We start from the raw sequence: 19,389 nt of genomic DNA, 5'->3' as shown, positions 1-19,389 counted from the left end.
TAATTCAGACAAACAAAACATAAAAAGACAAGACATGATCGAGTCTGCTGCCTGAGATATGGCTGATGCATTCATGTTAATAAATTGTAATAGTTCTATTTGATCTTCACAAGCTTTACTGAAAAGTGGAATAAAAATAAATGGAAAACAAAGGAAAATTCAGTTTGGACTTAGTGAACGGAGAATCTTAGTCCTTCAATATGAAGAGGGCTATTTCAGGACTAGCTAGCAGCAAAGCTTAAAAATACCCACACTATGACTGAATGGACATCACATGATTACATATAATGAAGCAAAAACAGTTGGTAACCACTTGGACTTACTAGTTTAGATATGAACTTTAGAAGTAAAAGGTGTGGCATCTGGGTGGCTCAGTCAGTTAAGTGTCCTACTCTTGATTTCAGTTCAGGTCATGATCTCTGCGAATTGTGAGTTCAAGCCCCACATCAGACTCTGTGCTGATGGTGCGGAGCCTGCTTGGGATTCTCTCTCTCCCTCTCTCTCTGCCCTACTCACTCTCTCTGTCTCTCTCTCAAAAATAAAAATAAGTAAACTTAAAAAAATAAAATAGAAGTAAAAAGTAAAGGAGGCATTATAATATCATGTGTATGAAGCTAACTTCCTTCCGCTAATATTTTGAAGGTGGATGCAAGAGAAAACTTTCTATTGGGTACGTTCTCTGACAGGTCTTCTGTCTCAGTCATCAAAATAGCCACCTTTGCTAAAGCCTTGTTCATTTTCTTCAGATTTGCATCTACATGAGGGATATTTCTAATTGTTTCAAGATGGTTTTCCAATCTCTCAATGAACGGCACTGGGAACACAAGCCAATTTACCATGTATCTGTGATAAAAGCTTCATTAGGCACATTTTCCTGGCACAAGGGTTTCAACAGTCTCTGCCTGGGGGGACCCTCTTCTTTTTTTTAGCACTGCTTCCAAATGATTATTCATGCTTTGCAGAGTATGACACTTCAGAGCCAAAAGGAAAGATGAACATCTGCTGTATCTTTTCCTTATATTGGAGTTCAATTTCTAGGTTTTTCTGGAAGATTTCAGCTTGGGTATTTGTGATCTGCTGTAGTCACATAACCTATTAATCCTGTTAGAACTTTTATAGGAATTATGTTCAATTAATAATTGTACTTAAGGAGAATTGAGAGGTTTATGATACTGGGTCTTACAATCCAAAAACATCACTCATCTTGTCAGCTGACTTAGTTTTCCTGTCTGTAAAATTGAGCAAGAATATCAATCTCGTAGGGCTGTTTTCAGAATTAAATGAGACAAAGCTTGGGAAAGACGGCAGCGCAGGAGCCAACGTGCTGCTCTGCCACTTTGAGGCGTAAGAATTTGGGCTTGGTTACTGGACTATTCTGATTTGGTTCTCTCATTTCCAAAGTGGGGATAAGAATAGTATCTGCTTCATAAGGGCTGTCATCAGGATCAAATACGACGAGGGCACTGCTTGGAACATAAACACTCAATGAGTATTAGCTGTTCTTTGAAAAACAGAGAACTGCGACCGAAAGCAAAGGCTTTCTGGGGTTCACCCTAGGTCGAGGGCGGCCGGGCAACGCCTCTTTCCGAGGACCTACCGAGCCGTCAGTCACAGCTCCCGATTTCGCCCGAGCGCCTGCGAAAGCAGTCGGACCAGAAGCGGCGATCAGGGTACACTCCAGATTCCCGCCCCGCCTTCGGAGCCCCAGCGCTGCCACGTCTCGCGGGTCCCGCGGACTATAAGAGAGGGGGCGGGGCCAAGTCGGGCCCGCCCCTAGGATTGCGCTGCGCTTCTGAGCCCGCCCCTCCGCGGCCGGAGGTTTCGGTAGGCGGCCCCGGCGTCGCAGATCGCAGTGACGTTCGAGGGGGCGGGGCAGGCACGCGCCCGGAAGTCCCGGGGGAGGGGGTATTACGTATATCCGGCGAGTAGCTGGCGGTTTCGGGTGCTGCTGTGCTGTGTGTTGTGAGGGAGGGTCGAAGCCGCTTGCTGCCGGAGAAGCCCCTTGGCCGTGAGTCGGGGGCTGCTGCGAGGGAGGGAGCCGGGGAGCCGGAGGGGCTGGGGCGGACGGCGGGGAGGGTCGGGGCGGAGGCCCGCGCAGGCGGGGTTGGTGGGGGGGAAGTGACACGCAGGCGGTTCTGTGGGGCCGCGGGGGCTGGTTCTGGGTGGGGACGGGCCGACTTGGCCGGTCTGCTCCGTTTCCTGCCAGACCCTGGGGTGTCGGGTCGATCTGCATTCCTTCGAGGGTCCCTCAGCGCCTGGGCGGGATAACAGTTTTCTTGCCTGTACTGGGCGCTCCTGTTTGCGAAACGGTTTCATATCTCCTCTCGGATGAGCCTAACAGCCCTTGGTCAGCGGGTGGGAGTCCTTGATGATTATCCTTGGTTTGCAACTTGGGGAATAATAAAGCTCGCCGAGGCAGCGAATTGGCCAAGGCCTCGCAGATAGCAAGAGTGAGCGTTCGAACCAGATCTCTTGGCTCCTAGTCCAGTGCGCCGACCCCCCCCCCCCTTTCAGCTCTTGTGTTATCTGATGTTTTGGGTCGAACCCTGTATTTTCTTCTTCCACCTTCCACTTTTCCTCTCTCCCTTTCATGCTTGGACAAAATCTTCATGCTATAGATTAATTTCTTCATTGCTATAGATTAATGTTTTAATGATTATAACCTAGAGGTCAGGAGCACACTTGTGTCTCATTAAATTCTCCCTTGCTGTTGTGTTTTCTCCTTTACCTCAACCCATCTGCTTATGACGTTATAGAGGATTTGTGTGTCAGCCTTGGGGCCGACCTTTGACATTTACCCTGCAGCTAAGCATAGTTCCTTAGCTAAAAAACCAGCACCTTGCCATCCCAGATCTGTCTGGAATGGTGTGTCAAAGTTGTAAAGAGGATGTGTAGACAGTAATGTATATATTACTTGGCTGGTGCTCCTCTTTTATTGACTTCAATCTGTCAGTCCTGAAATTTGCAAATTTGGTTTTGGATACATTAGTTGTGCATTTGTGTTACTTTAGAGTTCTTAAATTTTAGAGTACTCTGATTTGCCCTAAGATGCCATAAGGTGGTAGGGTGGATCAAGGATAGGAAGTAGAATGCTGGTTATTAAAATACCCTTTTGAATGGTGAAAGCACCATTATTAAAATACCACTCAAAAGGTGTGATCAGTTGTAAGGAAGAAAACTTTAGATTATCATCTGGGTAGGTGTTGGGTTAAGGAAGTTTTACCTTTCTTTAAAAACAGTTTTGTTATCTGGATTTGAATTTTATGTGATATTAACAAGAAGAGCTTTGGCTTTGGAATTTAAAAGGAGGCTTTTGGTCTTGGCACTGACACTTTTTATGGTTGAGCAGTTTTGGTTAAGCCAGCTGACTTAGGAATGTCCACATCCTTGTCTTGTTATCTGAGGCTAAGGAATCCTCCCCAGTAAGGTGTGTGTGATGTTGAAATGAGTCGTATATGCAGGCATTGTATAAAACAGTGAAACGACTCATGAGGGATATGGATCCTGAGGTCTCAAGGCTGGAATAGCCATCAAAGACGTTTCATTAACTTTGGGTAGCAAAATAAGGCGACTCTTTGGGTCCAGTAATGGGTTTTATTATTTTTTAATGTCACCTGGATAGTTTTTTCAAGCATTTTCCATAGATCATTTTGGAGGGAAGGATGATAGGACTTTCAAAGCAGGGATGTCAAGGGAAGTTGAATTGCAAAATCAAACTAGTTCAGTTACCATGAAAAATTCCCTATGTTGGAGTTTTCTCCTCATCACCTTTGATTTGAGAATTCATTGAATTGGGAATAATTCTAAAATGATGTGGTAGAACTTTAGAGAGTCTATAAGGTATTGACTGCAAACCAGTGTAGTACAAATGCATATGTAACTGTGGGTTTTAAAGGAGTGATCAGAGTAGAGGTAGTCTTAATGAGCGGTGCTCTGTAAAGGTGAGCCATGCTTCTCCCAGTGGTAGACTGAGAAAAGTAGGGAAGGGTGACTGGTGCGGGGGTTGCAGAGAAGAGGCACATTGTTCCTTTACTTACCTACAGTGGAAACTTAAGAACAGGAGCTTTGTAAATATATTTAACTCATTGGACTTCTGAAAGTGCAGACAGAGTTTCCAGACACATTATTTGACATTCTAAATTTGGTCTCTGCCAAAGTATATTTTAATGTAACTGAAGAGCGCAAAAAAAAAAAAAAAAAAAAAGCTTTTGCCTTAGCCTTCGCCTTCACGTGACTTCACCCAAACTCCCAAGCTTCATTTGGCCTTGAGAAGAATCAGAGAAAGTAAGCATTAAGTAGTCCCTAAGGTTTATAGATCAGGCTTGATTTAAAAACCAACCCTAGTTATTGGACACAAGAAAGAAAACGTATATTGTCTCCATTTTTCAATTAAAAAATTTTTTTTATGTCTTTATTTTGAGAGACACAGAGAGTGAGTGGGGGAGGGGCAGAGAGAGAGAGGCGGACACAGAATCTGAAGCTGGCTCCAGGCTCTGAGCTGTCAGCACAGAGCCTGACGCAGGGCTTGAACCCCCAGACTGTGAGATCATGACCTGAGCCGAAGCCTGACGCTTAACTGACTGAGCCACCCAGGTGCATCTCAAAATTTTTTTTTTAATCTAAGTGGATTTTTGTGGGCTATAGGTAGGTTTTTGTGGATACCCTTGTTAAGGTCACTAGTAAAAGTGCCAAAAGTGAATTTTTGTTTATTATTTTAAAGAAACAAAAATTCATGACAGTTATATTCGATAGCAGTTGGTTGCATCTAGTACAGCCTTGTGTCAGATGCTCTTGCTGATGGAGTGAGGAGTGAAAGTGGAGTATCTTTCTTTCATTCTGCCCCAAATCTGAGGTAGAGTTAGGCCTTGATTTTTCACATTATTAAAGGATTCTCTTATTTCTTCCTGGCTCTCCTGAAATAGTCATATTATCTCTTTTTATAAGTTGAGACACCTATCTGCAAGAGGGGCTCAATCAGTATTGTTAAAGAAAGGTAGCATTGCCAGTGGAGCAGGACAAATTATGTCAGCCGATAGGATTTGGGTGACATTGTTTCTCAGAGCTGTTCACAAGGAAGGGTTAATCTGCTTTTCATTCACGTTAATGTGCTTTTTATTCTCATTTTCAACTTAGTGTATTGATACGACATTTTGATCCAGATTATTGATGGGACTGATGTCCTAGAGGTTTGGCTAATGAGTAGACAGCAGTGATGTATCTAGAGAATGTGAACGAACCGCTGCCTGGAGGAGTAAGTCATACAGTAAAAGAGGAAAGTTTATCTTTAACTCTAGTCTTTGGGGTATCATAGACTAAAATCTGTTAGAAAACCAGGACTTTGTGCAACTCTGAGGACCCCAGAGACTTCCTCCAGGGCGCAAAATCCTTTATTTTCTTGGGGCTGAAAACATGGACCCGTAAACCTGCATCAGGGCTACGGAGAGAGAGTTAACTTCTCCGGAACTGAACTAGTGTGCAGAGAGCTAATGTTTGCTGCTTTCATGTCTTCTTCAGGTAGCGCGCCATTAATAATGTCTTTCATCTTTGAGTGGATCTACAATGGCTTCAGCAGTGTGCTCCAGTTCCTAGGTAAAGCCCTTTCCTTAAAATGTATCAGAGCTTTCAACCTTGTACATTTCCTCAATAATCTATAATCTATGTATGTATGTATGTATGTACGTATGTATGTAGAAAGCAAAGTTATAGAAAAATGCTTTTCTTTTTTAGGACTCTACAAGAAATCTGGAAAACTTGTATTCTTGGGTTTGGACAATGCAGGCAAAACCACACTCCTACACATGCTCAAAGATGACCGATTGGGCCAGCATGTTCCAACACTACATCCGAGTAGGTTTGAAAATACCAGGTGACCTTTTGATATTTGAAGGCCAGTGTCAGGGTTGGGGGAAGAATCCCCAGTTGATGCAGTTCTCGTTTTAACTGAGGTCCCAAAAGACAGCTCACTTGAAAAAAGTTCCCTTCAGGACACACTCAGGTCATATACTCATGAGTGTCCACCTCTGGAAGTCTGTCACTGCTTGTTCTCACTAGCTCTGGAAGGGGACGCATCTCCCATACCTACTTCTAAGAAGCAGCAAACACTTTGGAGAGAAAACTTGGCTTTTTAGAATAGTTTCAGAATATTTTTACTCTTGTATCCTCTACACGGTAAAAGCTTCATTAGGTTTTTCATTTGTATCGGCTTACAGTACTGGTAGCTGGGCCCTGTTGGATGAAGAAGTTGATTTGTTTTCTATTTTAACATTTTTCAGCATCAGAAGAGCTGACGATTGCTGGAATGACTTTTACAACTTTTGATCTTGGCGGGCATGAGCAAGGTAAGAATTCAGTGGAAGAGTGGTATTGACTTAGGGGTCACCATTTTGGTTCTTTTCATACCCTTTTTTTTTTAAAGCAGCGTGTCATTTTTACCTCTTAAGTTGCAATTAAATTATGATTGAGATCTGATTAAATGAAGTTTTATTATTAAGTAATATCAGACTTGTCAGAAGTTGCATAAATACAGAGAACTCCACTTCTTTATACTTTTTGCCCTGATTTATTAGTCTGCCTCCCTGTGTAGCACATATTAATGTTTAAGTTATCAAACCCAGGAAGTTTTATTTTTATCTACTCTGTAGTGTGTACTTCTCTAATTTCAATTGTCTCCAAAATCTCCTTTGTAACATTTTTCTTCTTGAACAAGATCCAGTACAATATCACACATATATCATGTCTCTTTTCTATCGCTTATTCAATGCAGTGTCAGTATGTAGAAAATTGTTATTTTTTGTAAGTAATTTCAAGTTTGTCCAAAGTTGCAAAACTAACACAGGGATTACTTGCGACCACTCTGATCTGCTTTGTATACTCTCTCCTCTTGGGGTGGTTGGTAGAATCCGCCTTTCCTCCCACCCTCTTGTTCTCTTAGTGCTTTTTGCCTTATGCAGGCTGTGTTCGTTTGGTTTCTAGATTCCTGTCACATACCTTGAGTGGGTCTTGGAGAGACACAGAACGGGGCATCTTTTTCTGATGGACACTCATTTTACATTTGGCAAGACTCTAAGCGTAGGAGTGAACCATTTAAGAAGTGGGAATCAATATTCTGGGAAAGTAGAACAAAGAAACTGTTGAAATTCTGTCATATTTATTCATTGTTATTAAACTGAATTGAGAAGTCTCCTTTTGGAGCATTAATTATGTTATTAGGTTGAATATAATATAGCTTTTTAAAAGTGTAGTTTAAAAAAACCCACATGATTGACAGTTTTAATTGTTTAGCCAAGTAATTTTTTTTTTAATTTGAGACAGCACATGCATGGGGGAGAGGGGCAGAAGGAGAGGAAGACAGAGAGAGAAAGAGGGAGAATCTTAAGCAGGCTTTGTGCTGAGCATGGAGCCAGATGTGGGGCTTGAACCCACGCGCGACCCTGGGATCATGACCTGGGTCGAAATGATGAGTTGGACCTTCAACCACCTGAGCCATCCTTTAGCCAGTGGTTAGAATTTTGGTAATTTTAAACAAAAGGGAAAGGAGTGATCTAGATGATTTTATATTATGTGATTTCATTAACATATAATTACATGTATTTTATTCATTTAATATTTGTATCCCACAGAATCATACGTAGTATGATCACAATCACATAAAATACCTGTACAGAGAAAAGACTGAAAGAATATATTAGCAGTATGTGTATTTTAATGGAGGATTACAGATGGTCTTGTATCCTTTTATCTTTTCTTTTTTTAGTTTTTTGTGTCTTTTATTTTATTTTTGAGAGACAGAGAGTGAGTGGGGGAGGGTCAGAGAGGGAGACACAGAATCCGAAGCAGGCTCCAGGCTCTGAGCTAGCCGTCAGCCTGACACAGGGCTCGAAGTCACAAGCAGTGAGATCATGCGCTGAGCCGGAGTCAGAACTTTAACTGACTGAGCCACCCAGGCACCTCTTGTATCCTTTTTTTTCTATAATCAGCTCATATTGTTGTCATTGCAGTAGAAATGGGCATATGGTGGCTTTTCTGCTTTCCAAGGATTCAAATTCAGAGATAATACAATTATAAGCTGAACGGAGACCATTTGGAGAATGCAGGAGTACAAGTGTTTAGACACCTGGACTGAGAATGATGTTATTTGGTATGGTATGTGTAGCTGTCAGGTTTTGATAGAGTAAGAAAGGAAATGTGTTATATATAGTTTTGCTTGAGGAAAATGTATTTAACAGAAAAACTGTATCATAGTAACTTAATTATTATTTTACAGAAGTTATTAAAGTGCTATACATACGGAGATTTCCTTTTAAGAAAAGAAAACTTCCAGTGTTTAACTTATAAAAGTAGTCCAGGCTCAGGGTGTCTGGCTGGCTCAGTCAGAGCATGCGACTCTGATCTCAGGGTTATGAGTTCAAGCCCCATGTTGGGTGTAGAGGTTACTTAAAAAAAATAAAGTAGTCCAGGCTCAACGTAACAAATTCTCAGTATATAGTCAGCTTACCAATATGGAAGGTGAACATTTCCCCAGCCTCTCCTTCCCCATCCCACGCTTCAGAGTTCACCAGTATTAACTCTCTGATGAAGAGATGCTTTGTTATTCTTCCCACGGGAAGCACTAGAAATGGATGGCTTAGAAATTATAATATAATTGAAGCATTGCTTCCCAAATCTTTACCACCTCCTGTCTTAAAAAAATAAAATTTGTAGGGCATCCTGGTTTAAAGTTTATTTATTTTGAGAGAGCTCAGGCAAGTAGGGGAGGGAGCAGCAGAGAGAGGGAATCCCAAGCAGGCTCCATACTGTCAGCTCCGAGCCGAATGCTGGGCTCAGATTCATCTACCTGGGAAGTCGTGAGCCAGAAGTCAGCTGGAGACACTTGACTGACTGAGCCACCCCTGCCTGGGGGCATGCTGGTGTTAAAGGTGGGAGACTGAAGTGATTGCCTGGGGACTTCCAGCGCCTGCACTTTGGTTAGTCAGGAACTCACCTCACCTGGGACTATAGGTGTGTGGATAGGTAATTTGCATCCTGAGGAATTTACCTCGGGTTACAAATGGCATCGGCAAGGTAGGTCATTAACTGAGAAGTGACTGGGTGTCAGATGGTAGGGAGTGGTGGAAACTTTGCTAAACTGAAGAGCCTGACCTCATCTGAAGGGGCAGCCACATCTCAATTCCAGCAGACGACTGACCCCTGACCCGCGGGTGGGTGTGTGCGGCATTGCCACATGTTGCAGTTTGGCAGAAAGCCTTGATTTTTGAGTTTGAAAAAAGTCAGATTTAGTTCAGGGACTATCCATGTATACCCTTGATTCTGGTTTAATACTGGTTAGGACTTGGAGAAGCCATATGGAGTCGAATGCTATTGAAACCTAGCCAAGATTTGCCCATTTTAGGGCAAAAAATCGATTTTTCAAAACAGTTTTTTTTTTAAATTAAGGCAACTATAAACTTTGTCTTTCAGCACGCCGGGTTTGGAAAAATTATCTCCCAGCAATTAATGGGATTGTGTTTCTGGTGGACTGTGCAGATCATCCTCGTCTCATGGAATCCAAAGTTGAGCTAAATGTAAGATTACAGTTTTCTTGGCCTCTGTTTCTTTTCTTTCTTTTTTTTTATGTTTATTTATTTTGGGAGAGAGAGAGAGAGAGCAAGTGTGTGCATGTACTTGGAGGGGGCAGAGAGCGAGCGTGAGGATCCCACGCAGGCTCCTTATTGTTAGTGTGGAATGTGTCGCAGGCTCGATTGATTCCATGAGCCGTGAGGTCATAACCTGAGCTGAAACCAAGAGTTGGTCGCTCAACTGACTGAGCCACCCAGGTGCCCCTCGGCCTCTGTTTCTTTTAAGAGATACAGCTCAGTAGTGCCAGTACTTCATTATTGCAGTTAACGCGTGACCAAAGTCCTGGTTGCAGATAGAAGGTGTTTTAAAATCTAAGACATTACTTTTCACTCTCCTGAGGAAACTCAGCTTGAACTCGAGTAAGTTCTTCGCAGATGTGCTCACAGTCCGTTTTCAGTCTTCAGTTTTGGGCACCGGCAGCATTTGGTACTATGAAGGACTCGCTTCAAGTTTTCTCTTTCCTCAACATTGATTGCATTTCCTTGGCTTCGCAGTTTCTGCCACACTGCTTTTGTTACCTCTCCTGCTTTACCCTATGCCTCTTTTTATCTGATTTCCGTCTCTGCGTTCTTGTTCCTGGCAGTGTGAACTGTGTCACAGTTATTCATGAGTGTGTTTCTTGAATCTACAGCTCCGGTCTCTATAGACTCGCTTGTACGCCATCCCTTCCCTTACTCCACCTCTCGGCCTTGGTATTCTCGCTTCCTTCCAACTCCCACTTATATTCTTGGTTTTGGTGTGCTTTCTCTGGCTGATACTTCTCAGATTCTTTCACAAGCACCCTTTCCCCTGCTTAGCTTAAATCTTGGTGTTCCCCGGGGTGGGTACTTTTCTCCCAGGCTGGTCTAGGTCACTCCCATTGCTTCATCTGCCACCCACATGCCAGTGGCTCCCAAATAGATTTCTCTTGTTTAAACGTCTCTTGAGCTCCAGCCTCATACATGACGCTGCCTACTAGACAGCTCCACCTACGACTTCCGGTCTTCCAGAATGGAACTCTTCCCCACTGTTACCCGGACATGTGGTGTAGGTCCTGTGAATTACGGTAGATTTCACCATCCCCCTGTCACATGCTGTAATGCTAGAAGGGACTTTTTCAGACTTGTCATTGGTCTACTTAACATCCTTTAATAGCTCTCTATCACTTTCAGGATAAAACCCACAAATCTGTGTAGCGTGTAAGATCTCTCCTAATCTTTCCTCTCTTTATTTCTCCAGCTGCTTTTCTCTTTATTGCCTACCTTGAACTCTATTCCAGATGTAGAGAACAACCCGTCCTTCCTTCAGCATGCACAAGTGGCTCTCCCTGCCTGGCTTTCTCATCGGACCCCCACCCCCTTTTGCTGGTAAATTAAAAAATACCCTGTAAGAGATCTCAGTTCAGCCATGACCTCTTCTAGGAAGCCTTCTCTTGACCTCTGGGATAGTTTGTCCGCCTTATCAGCGTCTGTGTTCTTTACTGGTTTTCTTATAGGTCTCATCAAATTGTGCACTCAGTGGGGACCTAGTCTTGTTTCTTTGTGAAACCCTGGCACCTAGTAAAGTGACAGACTTACAGGAGGCATCTGGTTAGCATTTAATGAATGAATGACATCCTGACTCTGATCTTGTCTGACACTTCCTGGAATTTAAGATGGTCAAAGTATGTTCCCCTTTATCCCTTCAGCTCTCCTCTCTCTTCCTAGCTTTTCCTGTCACCGGTCACTGGATTCCCAGGCTCCAGATCTCTGCCAGCTCCAGCCTTTCTTTTATCTGTCTTCCCGTCTAGACGGCAGTGTCTGTTTCTTTCTCCACAGTGCCTGCTGCACTCTTCCTGGGACGCCGCCATCTTGGACTAGGTTGTTGTCTCTTACCTGAGCACAGATTGGGTGAACTCACTGTGTTTTTACATACAGATTCTGTCCGGGAACCTCTGGATTTAGGATCTATCGCAGCTGCCTCCTCACACTGGCACCGCAACGGTGGTCATACCTTCCCATCCTGTTTTACTGCATGTCAGCGTAACGACAGGCAGAGCTCCTCTATATGACTTTCTGAGTTCCTTTCCTACTGTAAGGCCATGGCTTATATTTTTCTCCTTTCTCCCTATCCAAATCCCACCCTCTTTCACCGCTTAGATTGGGTTCCTCAGGACTTGCTAAGACTTTCCTTTGATTTCCTAGAACATCTTTTAGTATTTATATTCTGTCCCTGTTCATTGTGACACTTCGTCATCCACTTGCCCTGCTTTGCTGACAGGTGGATGAACATAGAGTGAGGATTTCCGGAGGCCACTGATAATGTCTTACCTTCTTTTTGTATCCCTCTCCGTGGCTGAGATAGTTGGCACACATCCGACACTCAGTGAATATGCTGGGAGCTCCTGTAGCCGGAGCACCCAGTCTTCTAGGACCGCGCCCAGTGGGTAGCCCGAGGAGGGCGTGTGGCTGGGCGACAGACCTCACAGTGAAGTGCCTTGTAAATAGACACAGCCTTAAGTTGCAGTTTGGAGGCTCTTAGGAAATTGTTACCTAACGTCAAGGTAATTTTTAGGGCTTCCTACCTAATGTTAAGAGTGTTGTATCATGTCAAGATTTTTAGTTAGTCACATGAGTAAAAAAAAAAAAAAAAAAGATCAGATTTTCACATAACATTTGACGCTTTATAGACAAGAGAAAGGCAGAGTTGTTTTCATTTTCTGGTGGGCATTCATAGATTCCTCACATAGCTCTTACGTTGTCTTTAGGCTCTAATGACTGATGAAACAATATCCAACGTGCCAATCCTTATCTTGGGTAACAAGATTGACAGAACAGATGCCATCAGTGAAGAAAAACTGCGTGAGATATTTGGGCTTTATGGACAGACCACGGGAAAGGTAACAGAAAAATCTCAAGGAGGGAGACCTATTATAAAGGAAACTCACAACCTTTGAAACATTCGTGTTTTGCTGTCTAGATTTTAGTTGTCGTTCAAATGTTTAACTGGGTTTAGGGTTTGTTTTACCATCGGTGATTTGTGATCACTCTGAAGGCAGGACTATTTTTTTCCCCTGTTTTTTTATGAGATTTTCCTCGGGTATATGAGGATGAGGAAATGGGTGGGGAAAGCAAACCTAAAAATTTAAGACTTTTCTGATTCCCTTTCAAATCCAATTCAGAGAAATCTTTTTTTTTGTGTGTGTGTGTGTAATGTTTAATTTTGAGAGAGAGTGCAAGCCAGGGAGGGGTGGGGAGGACAGAGGATCTGAAGTGGGCTCTGTGCCGACAGCACAGTGCCCGATGCGGGGCTCAAACTCACGAAGTTTGATGCTCAGCAGACTGAGCCACCCAGGTACCCCTAGAGAAATCTTTTTTGAACACGGCCTTCTTTTTTTTTTTTTTTTCTGTTTTTTTATTTATTTTTGAGAGACAGAGAGAGACAGCACAAGCAGGGGAGGCTAAAAGAGAGAGAGAGAGACATATAGAATCTGAAGCAGGTTCCAGGCTCTGAGCTAGCTGTCAGCACAGAGCCTGATGCAGGGCTCAAAACCATGAACCCTGAGATCATGACCTGAGCTGAAGCCGGATGCTTAACTGACTGAGTCACCCAGGTGCCCCTGAAGGCGGCCTCCTTAACCAGAAATCAGTTTTGTTTTTGACGGGAGATTTCAGGTTATGACGAAGAGTGACCTTTCATTATCACTTCCAAGTAGTGAAACCCAGCCCTGGACTGTCCTCAGTGTTCCTGCTCAGAGAGGTAGGACATCCTCAATTTCAAGATGAGTTTAGGAGTAGAAGCCGAGTCTTCCAGATCAGTGGGCTATGCAGTCCCCAGATGGAAGGAGAGCTCTGTTGCAGAGAAGTGCTTGTCCGAGAGAAAAATCGAGATCAGCTATAGTTAAGCAGGAATTCTGGCTTTTTTAGTGTGCAGTTTTGGGATCGCTCGTAACTTTCACACTTTTTTACATGGTTTCTCAGTCTTGCCTCTTTTTCGTCATTGCTTTCTTTCTAGAAATGCTTGCTTTAAATAATTTAGTTTCTCCCCTTTTACATGAGTGTTAACACACACGAATTCTTAATTTTCTCAACATAATCTGTTATTTGTGTAGATTTCTGAATGCGTGTGTTCCTGAGAATGTCTGTCTGAAGTCTTGGGGACTTCTGTCCATCAAACGGCATGCTGGTTCTGTGGGACCTAGTGGCCTTTGTCCTGGTTTGCAGCCATAACTTTCCAGATGCTGGTGTGTTCAAAGTAAAGCCTCTTTACAAAGAGAGTCTGGGAATAGGACAGTGTCGCTTTTTTTCTCCTGAGACATGAAGCCCTGGGCAGGTTACGTGTATGGCCTTGACCACATTTCTTTTTTTTAACATTTTTTTAAAAATTTATTTTTGAGAGAGAGACAGAGCATGAGTGGAAGAGGGGCAGAGAGAGAGAGACACACAGAATCTGAAGCAGGCTCCAGGCTCTGATCTGTCAGCACAGAGTCTGATATGGGGCCCGAACCCGTCCGTCAACTGTGAGATCATGACCTGAGCCAAAGTCTGGCGCTTAACCAACTGAGCCACCCCAGCGCCCCCTGTTGACTACATTTCTATCATTAATCCCTGCTTCAATATGCTTTTGAGGGATGGAGAGAGCGATTCCTGTGATCACTCTTCCAGGCGTTTCTACCGTGGCGATGCTCACAGGCTTTTCTCGGTTTTGCCTCCCGCAGGGGAATGTGACCCTGAAGGAGCTGAACGCCCGCCCCATGGAAGTGTTCATGTGCAGTGTGCTCAAGAGGCAAGGCTACGGCGAGGGCTTCCGCTGGCTTTCTCAGTATATTGACTGATGTTTGGACAGTGGAAATGAAAGAGTTCTACTTCTCTGGACTGATCCTATTCCCAGCTTCCTCATGAACTTATCTAATAGAACAAGGAAAGCTCTTCAGCCGTGTGTGGCGTTGAGAAGCCAAGAGTCTCTGTCAGCCCTCTCATCGCCCAGTGGTGACATGTGCTCTTCTCCACACTGTCGGGAGGTGACGCTGCCCCATGTGCCGGTGCGCGTCAGCATCCCAGGACTCGGAAGCTGGCAGGATCTGCTGGGTAAAGCTGTATGCCATCGTGGGGCACCTGAAAAGAAAAACACGTCTCACCACTGTGGTTGATTTCAAAAGAAAGTGATTCTATTTTTTAAAGAAAGCGTTGTTCATGTAATTGGTGTCCCTTTTCACATTTTGAGTTCAAAATTTACTTGGTCCAGAGTTTTCTATTTTTTTTTTCTTCCTCGTGATCTAGTGAGTGGCATTTAGATGCTTCATAAAATTATGCACAGAAACACATCGGAGGCCAGAGCTCAGTCGAGTGAACTCACTCATGTTGAGGTAACAGGTTAGTGATAGAAGCCCCCCGCCACACCCCGTGTCGCTGCCTGCCTTGTGGCAGGTGGGCACTGCCGTGTGTGCAGAGGAGCAGGAAAGGCGGGACGTGGGCCTGGCAGCGGCGGCAGGTTGCCCTGGGGCTGCTGGGGCCGCTCCTCGGGCCGTGTAGCGCGGGCTGCTCCCTGCAAGGGTAATTGTACGGTTACCTGCCTGTGTTTACTTACAGAGCCACAAACTGCAGCCAATCTTTGCTTTCATGCTGTTGGGAAACTTCATTTCTCCTCATACGCCTGTTTCATGTTCAGCTATAAGAAATGACATTTGCCTCCAAAAACAGAACTCCTCCCGATTGTCCGACACTGCAGGCATGTCTGTTCTTCTTGCACAGATTCTAGGGGGAAATTAATCTGAATCGGTGAGTTGCAGAGGACAAAGTTAGCAGCTGGAGGGCTCTTAATTCTGTGAGCTGAGAACTTTAAAAAAATGTGGTATTTGTATCATTTGTTTGGATCCAGGGAAGATTGATTTAATGGGCTTTAGAATGTTCACTTGCAGGATTTGGTCTCTTTACTGAACTGTTCATGAGCCCTTTTTGTCGGTTACCTGTTTTCTTGGTGTTTAAAAGTTAACATCTGTAGCTAAATTTTTTTGGGGGGAGGGTATGAAATTGCTTTTCTCTATTCCAGAAATAAGCTGCGGAAACTCTAAGAACTTTGTGCTGTGGTGGTCTTTTTGAGCCAGCATTCCTTGTCAGGAAGAGCTCAGTATAAAAAGCCTCAGCACCCCCACTAATGTGAGGAGGATCATTTTTATAGCATTCCTTTTTCTTACTGCCACTTGTAAGGTTGGATTTTCATGATCTTAACCAAGATTAGGCCCTTAAGATGGCTGGATATCTTCATTTTTTCCTTTAATGAGAGATTAGAGGTTTCCTCAAAATTGAAAATGGTGATGGTGATGCTTATTTGCAGAGGATTGAACCAAATTCGGTGCAATTTTGAGTCTCATGTGAAGGTGGGGAAAGTGTGGATAACAAATTCCAGGCGTGAGCGTATTGTTCTTTAATGGCTTTCTCAGTGTTCGTCTTCACGACTGACTTGTTAGGAAAGCATCCTTCTTCACTGCCGGGTACCCAGTGCAGAGAGGCTCAATGAAGGGTCAGTCGGGGAAGAGCATGCCTTTCAGTTATTAGCAAGCATAGCTGGAGTAAGACAGAAATCGTTGATTTGGAGAGGGGTGAAAGCCTTAAATGAACAAATCTAGCGAATGGTGAATGAGCTAGGTAGTTAACATGCATACTTTTAATTTCCTTTGGCTAAAGGTAACCCCTGCTTCTCTCTCCAGAGACATGAGCAGTATGAATGCAGTGCTAGTTTTCTTGTTGCTTGTTTTTTGTTTTTTTCCTCTTTGTCCTTAATCACTTGGTAGCTAGAAAACTATGGATTCTACACAGCACAGCTCTTTGTGAAAGTGGTGTGTTCTGGCCACTGGAGAAAGAGGAGATTGAAAAGTCCACTGGCGTCCGTCTGTTTCTTGCTCCACAGAAAACACTGTTCCTATGATAAGGTCACAAAAGAGGCTGATGTGAGGAGCTTGTCTCCTAACGGTGAGGATCAGAGCTTTGTACAGGAACTCCCATGAATTGAGACTTTTCATTCTGTTTTACCAGAGTGCATATATGTCCTATTTCAGGAAAAGTAAAACAGTCATTTACAAAAGAAAGTCCATCTGTACCCTCATCATTTTAATAAAAAGTTAAACTTACTATCCTGTTGTATTTATTTGCATTCCTTTGTTCTGAGTTTGAACATGACATTTGTTGTGTGTGTGGTGGGGGTGGGGAAGCAACAGTTCTTTCCTAGTTATGGGAAGAAATACTTGCAAAGGATATGAGACAAGTTTTGCTACCAGGAGAACAAAAGGCTAGGCCTGTTCACACATTCCATCCAAAGTCATGGACTCAGTGTGCTGAGAGGCTTGGAGCATGTGCCCATGCCAGGACCGGTGGTCCTCTCGGCAACAGGACGGACATAGTAGACTTGTAAGCAAAATCTCGTATCAACATGCAAGGTCTGGATCCACTTAAGCTGTTTATCACTCATTTTTTACAAAAGTGGAGAGATGCAGTTGAGTGCTACATTTGGTAAAATAGGGGAAGGAATGAAATGGGTGTGTGTGCATTTACTAGGCTTGTAGGTTTTTAGAAAACCCAAAAGAGTCTAAAACTAAAGTAATGGCACAAATAGAATGGGAAGGAAAGTGCCACAGATTCTTTTTGACCCAGTACTAAAAGTATTAGAGGCATCTTGTGATTGAAACTGATGTCTGTGTTATTAAACTGATGCCACGGAGTCTATGTTTGTAGGTGTCGTTTGTTGATTTCAAGTGGACATGAGAATTATGGGCTGAGTCCATGACCCAGTACTCAAGGGGTCTCACAGTGGCTGTCGGCTGTGACTTGGGACTCTGCCCGCCTGTGCTGTAAACAGAAAAGCCTGACGCATAACCCTTGATGCTGGAGGCTTGAGCGTCATTAAGGGAGAATCACCGGACTCTAGAGAGAAACTCTTAATTACTAGGAAGTTGGAAGAGTTAGATTTTACCGTGATGGAGGCATCCTCTGTCACAGAACCAAACCACAGTGCCTGTTGTGGAAGACTGCTAATTTCAGCCCCACCTCCTCCCAGAATGGGCCATCGTCTAACCCTCAAACAGATCCGTGTCAAGGGGAGCACTGCAAGCATTACTCTGGTGCTAGGAATACTCTGAGCCGCTTTAGTTTTATTCAGAGATTGGGGCAGAAAGGCTTTATAATTTAAGTACTAACAATTTTTGTTACTGACCTAAATATGTTCTAAAATCTGGGCTGCTGCCTGGTTTTGTATGGCCCACGAGGGGAAAAAAGATCGCAATTTTGTGACGTATAAAATTCAACTTTCAGTCCATAAGGAATGTTTTACTGGGACACAGCCACCTGTTGCTTTAGCTTTCACATGCTGTGGCTGTAGAGTTGGGTGTTTGAAAGCGAAGGTATGGCCTGCAAAACCTAAACTATTGTTGGTCTGTCTGGCCTTTTACAGAAAAAGTGTTTGGTCCCTGACCTAGATAAATCCTAGGTGGTGATTATAAATGTTATGTGAAAAGGGCATACTGCACAGTTAGGGCTGTAGAATTAAAATTTGACTTCAGTTACTCTTCAGCATAGTTTTTTAAAAAAATTTTTAAATGTTTTATTTTTGAGAGACAGAGACAGTGTGAGCAGGAGAAGGTCAGAGAGAGAGGGAGACACAGAATCTGAAGCAGGCTCCAGGCTCTGAGCTGTCAGCACAGAGCCCGACGCGGGGCGCGGGGCTTGAACCCACGAACCGTGAGATCATGACCTGAGCCAAAGCCGGACGCTTAACCGACTGAGCCACCCAGTCGCCCCTTCAGCATAGTTTTAAAGAGCAATTTTTTTTTTTCCTCGAAAACAGTTTTCCTAAGTTTTGTCCTGGCCTTTGGCATCAAAAGGCCCTAGGTGTAGTCCTGTGAGCTGCATGCCACCTAGTGGGTCTCTGTAGGATTTATTTACAGAATTCAAATCACCGAATTGGTCAAGGAGTCAAGGATTTCCTTGCCCTAACTACCCCGGGGGTCAGAGGCCGCTGTTTTAGAGCTGAGCAGATACTCAAGTGCTGTCTTAGCCTGGGCAAGTCTAGGCACGTCAGCCCTCATTTCGACTCCTTTTCCCGCAGCCCAACGAACAGAGAAGGGATCCCACCTTGCCCAAGCCCCGTCTCCCTGTAAAATCACCCACTGGTCACTCTGCCTCAGCTCATCTTCCCGGACTGCTGCTTCCTCAGCGTCGCGCAGGTGGCCCGAACCCATGAGGGCGGGGAAAGGGACGGGGTCAATTTGGGCAGCCAATCAGGGCTCGGCCCCAAGCCCAGCCAATCGGGCCCGACAAGTTGGGGCCCAGCCAATCAGGCCCGACAGGGAAGAACCCAGTCAGGGTTTACGCCTCTCCCAGCTTTGGGTGGCGCTGCGGGGGATCGGGGGTTTCGGTCCGGCTCCTAGCTTGCTTCCTCGTTCCCCTGGAAACCCGGTGTGCACCGTCCCGGAGGACATGGCGCGGCAGTGGGGGCCCTCCATGAGGGCGGCCGAGCGGGCGGGCTGCGTGGTGAGCGCTTCCCGGGCCGGGCAGCCCGAGGCGGGCTCGTGGAGCTGCAGCGGCGTGATCCTGAGCCGCTGCCCGGTCCTGGTGCTGTGCCACGGGGGCATTTTCACCCCCTTCTTGCGAGCCGGGAGCGGGGCGCTGAGCGCGGCGGGCGCTGCCTTCCTGCCCGGTGACAGTTGCGGCGACGACCTGCGCCTGCACGTGCAGCGGGGTCCAGCAGCGGCGAATCCCGCAGGCCGCGCGGAGCGGGGCCGCCCGGGGCTCTGCACACCCCAGTGCGCGGGCCCAGAGGCCGGCC

General features: G+C 44.8%; 2 protein-coding genes and 1 pseudogene across 3 annotated transcripts in view; 2 read left to right on the top strand and 1 right to left on the bottom strand.

The window, feature by feature from the left end:
- Positions 1-235: 235 nt before the first annotated feature.
- Positions 236-2,233, bottom strand: LOC115275999 (annotated as a pseudogene).
- Positions 1,918-16,700, top strand: SAR1A (secretion associated Ras related GTPase 1A). The gene is made up of 7 exons (XM_029931818.1): positions 1,918-2,008; positions 5,515-5,589; positions 5,728-5,847; positions 6,273-6,338; positions 9,457-9,560; positions 12,341-12,472; positions 14,291-16,700. Exons 2-7 carry the CDS (start codon positions 5,532-5,534, stop codon positions 14,405-14,407), a joined length of 597 nt encoding a protein of 198 aa, XP_029787678.1. The 5' UTR covers positions 1,918-2,008; positions 5,515-5,531; the 3' UTR covers positions 14,408-16,700.
- Positions 16,701-18,925: 2,225 nt separating this feature from the next.
- The window catches only part of TYSND1 (trypsin domain containing 1), a 7,829-nt gene continuing 7,365 nt past the window's right edge, over positions 18,926-19,389 (top strand). Inside the window, exon 1 of one of the 2 annotated variants that reach the window (XM_029931817.1) lies at positions 18,926-19,326. In XM_029931817.1, coding sequence (XP_029787677.1) covers positions 19,041-19,326 — 286 coding nt within the window. In that variant the 5' untranslated portion in view covers positions 18,926-19,040. Of the gene's footprint in view, positions 19,383-19,389 lie in introns of both variants that reach the window. The other variant, XM_029931816.1, reaches the window with a different exon arrangement.

Source organism: Suricata suricatta, chromosome 2, assembly GCF_006229205.1.
Source record: "Suricata suricatta isolate VVHF042 chromosome 2, meerkat_22Aug2017_6uvM2_HiC, whole genome shotgun sequence".
Lineage (NCBI taxonomy): Eukaryota > Metazoa > Chordata > Mammalia > Carnivora > Herpestidae > Suricata > Suricata suricatta.
Note: the sequence above shows the minus strand (reverse complement) of the source record. Positions and strands in the feature narration are given on the sequence as shown.